The sequence below is a fragment of the Nematolebias whitei genome, chromosome 15 (genome assembly GCF_014905685.2).
Source record: "Nematolebias whitei isolate Nwh7 chromosome 15, NemWhi1, whole genome shotgun sequence".
Lineage (NCBI taxonomy): Eukaryota > Metazoa > Chordata > Actinopteri > Cyprinodontiformes > Rivulidae > Nematolebias > Nematolebias whitei.
Genome location: NC_056512.1, coordinates 24,059,379 through 24,067,472, shown reverse-complemented (window position 1 = coordinate 24,067,472; position 8,094 = coordinate 24,059,379). Strand labels below are relative to the sequence as shown.

The 8,094-nt window shown below is 38.0% G+C and overlaps 1 protein-coding gene across 1 annotated transcript in view; it reads left to right on the top strand.

The window, feature by feature from the left end:
• Positions 1–6,806, top strand: part of drg2 (developmentally regulated GTP binding protein 2) — an 8,984-nt gene extending 2,178 nt beyond the window's left edge. Inside the window, exons 3-14 of the mRNA XM_037689509.1 lie at positions 1,027–1,187; positions 1,903–1,992; positions 2,088–2,148; positions 3,817–3,907; positions 3,996–4,068; positions 4,196–4,286; positions 4,438–4,535; positions 4,738–4,814; positions 4,903–4,991; positions 5,076–5,134; positions 5,235–5,288; positions 6,526–6,806. Coding sequence (XP_037545437.1) covers positions 1,027–1,187; positions 1,903–1,992; positions 2,088–2,148; positions 3,817–3,907; positions 3,996–4,068; positions 4,196–4,286; positions 4,438–4,535; positions 4,738–4,814; positions 4,903–4,991; positions 5,076–5,134; positions 5,235–5,288; positions 6,526–6,612 — 1,031 coding nt within the window. The 3' untranslated portion in view covers positions 6,613–6,806. The remainder of the gene's footprint in view (positions 1–1,026; positions 1,188–1,902; positions 1,993–2,087; positions 2,149–3,816; positions 3,908–3,995; positions 4,069–4,195; positions 4,287–4,437; positions 4,536–4,737; positions 4,815–4,902; positions 4,992–5,075; positions 5,135–5,234; positions 5,289–6,525) is intronic.
• The last annotated feature ends 1,288 nt before the right edge of the window (positions 6,807–8,094 follow it).

Sequence of the window (8,094 nt, the reverse complement as noted above, 5' to 3'; positions counted from 1 at the left end):
AAACCTTGTATAAAGATGCATTATAACAACAACAAAAAAAAAAAAGGTGTATCCTGAAATGCCTCCACGGCCAATAAGAAGTAACAAAACTGAGAAATGACCAGTAGATGGACTGGTAGAGCGCAGGAGTGACTATCGCATGTTTTCATTGTTCCATATTTTCTCACTTGTGCGATCAAAACACTGTACCGCTCACATCTGTAGCTTTGGTTTTGACAAAGACAACAATCAGCTGACCACACACCGGGTGCCCCCAAGCAGGACCCCAGTGCTTTGCTAGAACAAGTTTCTCCTCTCAGACAAATGCTGTTTATGAATATTAACAATGCAAGGCGTAGCATTTGTTATAGGAATGCGTATCGCCCAACTCCTTTCATGTAGCGGGTTCAAACTGAAATCATCTTATGAAGAGAAGAGATGGAGTTGTAGCCTCTTAAATGACGGTACAGGCTCATGCGATACTGTAATATTTAGCAAAATGTTATGGTATTTAATAATCTTTAATGAACCTGGCAATCCTACTGAGATCACAGATCTTATTTGCAAGGGCGGCCTGGGTCTGAAGGCTCCATTAGTCATGCGTCGTCTGCACATTTTGATCTCAAAACTAAAAGTTCTGGTTGTAGCTGTTGGATTCAGACACAAGTAGCTGTAATTTAACTATCGTATTTTCTGGCGTATAAGTCGCGGTTTTCTGCAGAGATTTGTCAGTCCGAAGCAACTTGCTTAATGTTTTTTCCCCATATTCATAACGCAATTTTTGAGTGACGCTTTGAATTTCTAAGAACTGCGACAGCGAGTCCTCCCGTGCGCGCTCGCTTCACTCAGCTGGTGCAGGCGGAGGAACGCTGGAGAACTAGCAGCTCCGGCCGCGATGGATGGATGGATGGACGGATGGCACCGTCCAGCCCAGGCGAAATGAAGCTGTTTTGATCATTAAATAAGCTCACAATAAGCGCGACAGGTCAAAGGTGATGCATAATAAATGCGACTTATGTCAAACTTGTTTTTTATTCAACCCTGCAGCCACCGAGTACCATCTAGGTTTGCTGAAGGCCAAGTTAGCCAAATACAGAGCTCAGCTTCTGGAGCCCTCCAAGTCATCGGGGGCCAAAGGTGAGGGCTTCGATGTGATGAAGTCAGGAGATGCTCGTGTTGCGCTCATCGGGTTCCCCTCTGTTGGTAAGGTAGGTGGACAAGATGAGACTTGAGATGATTAATGCTGTGTGTGAATTGTTTCTTTATACATTTTATACTTTAGATGTTTGATGAATTGTTTTTATTACAGACTACAGTGGACATTATTCAAATACACATACCTGTATTTTTAACAGTTTAACCAAATGTTAAAACAGCCTGTCAAGTCAGCAACGTTTGCTTTGTCTGTATTAGTTTCACATGAAACAATAGTTTTTTTTATCATTTAAAACAATTTATGGCACTTATTCTATCATATCATACGTCTCAGAGCTAATATCTAAATAAAAGTAACGCACGTTGAAATTTGTTTGAATCATTTTTAATGAGTCTAAGAACCCTTCTGTTAATTTGTAAATTATGTTGGTTAAAATGTTGCTTGCATTCTGATGTAAACAACAACACATTAAAAATTATTTATAGTAATATCCAGGAAGGAATAAATCAATACCGTATGTTGACGTGTCTGTCACTTAAAGCAATAGTTCAGATCTTTTAAATGGCGTTTTATGGAAAGGTTATGAATAATTATCTTACCTGCTGTAGATGGTTCTTTGAACAACCTTGGTTTGAAGCGATAAAGTTAAATCCTGACCAGTTTGTCAAGCGAACCACTAGTCCCACTGAGATCTGCTGTTTTAAAACAACTCAAATCTAAACTAGTTCATAGTTGTTTAATTTAATCTCTTGTTATTTTTTTTGCAGTCCACATTTCTCAGCTTGATGACAGCAACAGCCAGTGAAGCTGCATCCTACGAGTTCACCACCCTCACCTGTATACCCGGTGTCATAGAGGTACCTGTATTTATACCACTGTGTGTGTTCATAATGGATGTTTTTTTACTTAGTGCTCCATTTAAGTTTTTACTCTGTTGTTTGTTGCTGTTCAGTACAAAGGAGCCAACATCCAGTTGCTCGACCTGCCAGGAATCATTGAGGGTGCCTCCCAAGGTGAGTTTAGGCTTCATGTGTTTGTTTTGTGGGCTAAAGTGAAATCTGTAGTACATTAATGTGACTTTTTTGATGTACAAATCTGTTAATAAGACAATAAACACTTTTAAATTAGTCAATGTAAAACTAAAAGCGTATTTGTGTGAATGTATTGGAGTTTAAAGTGCTTTAACTTGGAACTAGAGAATTTACATTTCCTGCAAAAATGCAGTGTGAATGCTTCTTTCTTAAGATCCTGCTGAAAAACAGCTGAAATTAGCTAAAAACTTACAGAAATCTAGCTGAAAAGAAAGAACAAGCCCAAGTTATCAGAAGAAAGCACAAGTGGAAATTATCTTCAAAAAGCTGAAATTTCCCCAAAACAGCAGAATAGTAGCTAAAGGAATGTAGAAAACAGCTTAAATTTCCAAAAGGATGTGAAGTGAGCTGAATTGTGCCCACTAAGGCTGAAAGAGGCAGAAATCAGTACAATAAAGTTAAAAGTATCTGCAAAAAGCTGAAATTTGCCAAAAGCAGCTGAATAGTAGCTAAAACAAGCAGAAAAAAGCTTAAATTACCAGAAGGAAGTGAAGAGAGCAGAAATGTGCCCACTATGGCTGAAAGAAGCAGAAATGTGCACAAAAAAGTTGAAATTATATGAAAAAAGCAGAAATTTCCCCAAAACAGCTGAGTAGTAGCTAAAGAAATGTAGAAAGAAGCTTAAGTTTCCTAAATGAAGTGAACTGCGCTTAATTGTGCCCACTAATGTTGAAAGAAGCAGAAATTAGCACGATAAAGTTGAAATTATCCGAGAAAAGCTGAAATTTGCCAAAAACAGCTGAATAGTAGCTAAAACAAGCAGAAAGGAGCTTAATTTACCTGAAGGAAAAGGGTAGAGCATAGATATGCTGAATTAATCTGAAAAAAGTTGAAATGATTACTGGTAAACAAAAACAAAAAAAAAGTGGAATTAGCTGAAAAAGGTTAAATTAGCAGAAAAACAGCTAAACCTTAGCTGAATTTGCAGAAATAGCTGAATTTAGCAAATATACGCTGAAAGGAGCATAAAAACTGGTATTCACAGAAATAAGTTACAAGAAGCACAAAAATGTTGGACTAAGCTGAATAAAGCTGAAAGGAGCACAAAACAGTTGAAAAAACAGCTAAAATTAGCTAAAGTAGTAGATTTTAATTTTTTATTTGCATGAGGAAGCTGAAAGAAGCTTAACCAGATCTAAATGTGAAAGTAGCAGTAAAAGGTTGTAAACAGATCAAAAGTTATGAAAGATGTGAAATGAGCTCAGTTCATTGTCAATGGGGAAGAAAATGGCAGAAAAGGCTAAATATCTCAAAAAGCTAAAGTTGCATCAATACCAAAAGTCATAGCAGTCATGTCCTGAAACAGCTGAACGTTTTGATATATGATTTGTTGAAATGGCACAAAATACTGCGGGAGTAGTTGGATTCCGAAAAACGTACGGAAGAAAAAATGGATCTCTATATTGTGAATGCTTAAAGGCATTCACACTATAGACAAGTCATCTTCTCTATAGTGTGAATGCTTAAAGGCATTCACACTATAGACAAGTCATCTTCTCTATATTGTGAATGCTTAAAGGCATTCACACTATAGACAAGTCATCTTGTCTTTAAGTGGTGCCTGTAACAGAGCTGCAACGCTCTTTATAGGAAAGGGTCGAGGTCGGCAGGTCATCGCTGTTGCCAGGACAGCAGACGTCGTCATCATGATGCTGGACGCCACCAAAGGAGACATCCAGAGGTTAGTTAGCATGGACGAGTTAGATTAAGTTTAAAATACATTTGATTGTTCTTGATGACTTACTTTTTATTTATCTGCTCATTTTAAGAGAACTTCTTGAGAAAGAGTTGGAGTCAGTGGGCATTAGACTGAACAGGACGAAACCAAACATTTATTTCAAGGTACAGTTTCCGTTTAGTTTTTACACCTCTGATTTAATTGGCTTCACGTGCAGATCTATCAAATATATCCAAGTTACTTGAATAGTTAATTAATTATTATTAATTTCTTTTTGTTTGTTTGTTGTAGCCTAAAAAAGGCGGTGGTCTCTCCTACAACTCCACAGTTCCTCTCACACACTGCTCAGAGAAGCTGGTTCAGCTCATTCTTCATGAGTACAGTATCCTTTACCTCCCAGAGGAAATTAAACGGATGATCTCATTTCTCTCCCAGCACAATAGGTTTCTTAACTTTTCTGTGTTTTCCTTTTCAGATCAGTTGTTGGTGAATTAAATCTTCAGTGGTTGTTTTCTTTAACCGCTCTCCCTCAGAAATCTTTAACGCAGAAGTCCTGTTCAGAGAGGACAGCACGCCAGACGAGTTCATTGACGTCATCGTGGGAAACAGAGTTTATATGCCTTGCTTATATGTACGTCAAAAGATGCTTACCCACAACTAATGGTTTTTTTTAAAACTTTTTTAAGGTGTCTGATTTTACTTTCCCAAGTGCAAAATTATTTATCAGTCATAACTGCTTCAAGTAAACCAGATGGCATGAATCATTTTTGTCTTGTGCATAATTAATTAAGCTTTTTGTTTTGTTTTGTTTTACACTTTTTGTGTTTACTCAGGTGTACAATAAAGTGGATCAAATCTCCATCGAGGAGGTGGACCGCCTGGCACGCAGGCCTCACAGTGTTGTCATCAGGTCAGATATCTGTGTGCATGAAGATAATACGAGTCTTATACTCCTTGATGCTCTGTATGCAAAAGATCAACAACTTCTTCTTCTACAGTTGTGGAATGAAACTGAACCTGGATTATCTCCTGGAGAGGCTGTGGGAATACTTGGCACTTATTTGCCTTTATACCAAGAAAAGAGGAGGTATCCTGGTTTATCCAGTCCTTATTTTCATGGATAGTTAGCAGATCTCATAATTAATCTTGTGCTAACTTCCTCCTCTGTTAGAGCGCCCAGATTTTCAGGATGCCATCATCATGAGAAGAGGAGCGTCTGTAGAACACGTGGTAAGCGCAACACGTTTGGTCACTCATGCATTATTTGGAATATTTGTTTACACAAGTGTCTATTTAGAGAATTTACATTTTATATGTTTTTTTCCCACAGTGCCACAGAGTCCACAGAACTTTAGTCAGTCAGTTCAAATATGCCCTGGTATGGGTAAGTACAGTCGAGTTGTCATTTTGTATTCATGTCAATACTTAAATGGCTGCATTCATCTGAAATCTTTTTACTCCAGTTTAAACAGCTTTTTTTCTGTTAATCCAGTGTTAAGGTTGTATCTTTAAAAGTAGAAACAGAAGTAGGCTTTTCAGTGTATTAAAATGTTCACGGCTTTCTACAAACAGTCGTTCTAAGTAACAGAAATGCATTATTGGACAAACGAAAGAACTTGCTCCGAGAAGAAAGAAAAACCTTGCCCTTGTCTAAACTTCCAGCTCATTCTGTTTGTTGTTTTTCAGAGTCAGAGTCAGAGTTTCTTTATTGTCATTCGCACCTCATGTGGTACATGTGGTGGAGCGAAATTATGTACACAGGGTCCCAGTTACATCCAACAATAAAATGCATAAGAAAAACAGTAATAACATCTAAGATATGAACTAAGAAATGCATCAACTAAATATACACTAAGCACTCATAACATAAAACATTGAACATCAGCACAAACATGAACATGAGTCTGTGAGCAGATGTGCATGCATGAACACATCAACATTGAAACAGATAAGCAGCAACATGAAACAGATCAGCAGCAACATGAAACAGATCAGCAGCAACATGATATGGTTTTTCACAGGGTTTTTGGTTTTGGTTTTTGGGTTTTTTATGTTTTTTTTTTTTGATGACATGAACAGGTTACGATTGATATGACAGCAAAAAAAAGTAATTATCAGTTATTACCCAGCGACAGACTTTCTGAAATATATTTGGGGAGGAATGTTTTCACTTCTTTGTGCATTGCAGCAGTACCACAGCACAATGCTACTACTGCCATGCTTGACAGGAGATTTTTTTTTTTTTACTTAAGCAGGCCAATTTCCTGGACTTGAAGGCAGCCTCAATAAATATGCACCATCATGAACAAAAAAAAAAACTGCAACAATTTTGATGCGTTGCAAATAATATGCAAAAAAAAAAGGACCCAGTATGGAGCCTTGTGGGACCCCACTCATAATTCACATTTACATTTTTTGCACATACTGACAGTTTTCATCATAATAGTTATTTAGCCAAGCTACACTCCTATTGGATAACTATTTTCAGTTTAGTAGCTTTCAGGATTTCAGGACATGTAAAAACTTTTCTGCAGGTGATCAGGTCATTAAGTAAAACCTTTTTACTGAGATTTTAATTTTTATTCATGTAAATTATTTTATATTTTGTTTTGTCTTTCCAGGGAACCAGCACCAAGTACAGTCCTCAGAGAGTGGGCCTAACGCATGTGATGGAGCATGAAGACGTCATTCAGATAGTCAAGAAATAAAAGCTTCTGACTCTTCAATAGTTATAAGAAAATGATTAACGTCCTTATTTTGTACAAGACCTCTAACAGGAAATGGAAGAAAGGGAACATTATTGATCCAATTCTGGACGGGAGATGGTGTTTGTTGCCCTTCTGATTAAAATATGATGATTTAGAAAGAAATAAATTCCTTAAAACATTTTAATAAATGTAAGTGGGTTTTTATTTATTATTTTCTCGTCTGTGTTTTAGAGAGACACTTTCAACATACCAGGTGTCATGTCAGCACCTGTTGGGTTTGTGTTTCCGTACGGTAGACGGGAGGGTCTTCTTCGCTGTCTCCATCCTCGCTGCCCTGCTGTTGGTCTCATTGTCTCCAATGCCTCAAGGTGAATGGACCAGTTTTCTCTCTGAGTGTATGGGTTCCAAGTCAGAGTGCGCCCCATTGACTCACATGCACGCACACAAGCACAACAGTAGCATTAAAAATTAACAAGGATCTGTTTGGTCAGGGAGAGGGGCACTGAGTGGGAGGCTTCACCTGAACCGGAGACCAGCTTTGAGTTAGAACTAAAGATGTCTTAAAGATGTCTCATCGGAGAGCACCACGGATGAAGAAATTCTGTTTTGGAATAACCTGAAGTGGAGAGAAGAGATGGAGCGTTCTGGAAGAGTTTAACAAAGGTACTCTGGGTGCGTATTGTTCAGAGCAGGCGTGACACTCGATGCTGCTTCGCTCCATATGGAGTGCAAGTGTGTGTGGGCGGTAAACAAAAGCTAGAAATGATCTTTTAAGGGAGCTTTCTTTGCTGTTAAAACATTGCTCGGTAGCAGGGGTGGCCAGCTTTTTATTTGCAATAGATCTTGTGAGTTGTCAGAAGTTTACATACACCCCTGGGTGTAAATATCAAACTAGTTTCCAGCCTTCAGTGACGATCATGCAACATGAGTTGCAGCTCGACCACACTTGTATCCATCAACAAGCACCTGTCATGATTCTAGTGAGATTATTGGGCACTCTTCTTGGCAGAACTAGTAGAGTTCATTTAAATTGTTGGCTTTTTGGCATGAAGTCAGCTTTTAAGTGAAATCCACAAGGCTGTAGGCTCCAGTGTGTTTGTCATCGTTCTGTTGGAGCAATGATCCCTGAAGGCACATGTTTGAACGTAAAAAACTTTTCTGTAAAATCATTAGTTTTAAAAGTGATTATAAAATGATTTAAACTAAAATTTGTTCAGTACTAATAATTTTACCAGGTAGAGTTCTGCTTTTAAAAATGCACCTTCATATATAAAAGTGCATGTTGACAATGAGCCCTGCAACTGGCAGACATCTTTGTTTTTGTTATCAACGTGTCTCTTCAGACTTATCGGGTTCCTTGGCTTTGGAAACCAAGACTGCTCAGTCACTGCAGTGACTAACTTCAGGCTTGTTAATGCCTCTCCATCAGCAATGAAGTCATTTGAAAAGATTAAGAAGTTTTATTTTTTTTTTCTTAAACAA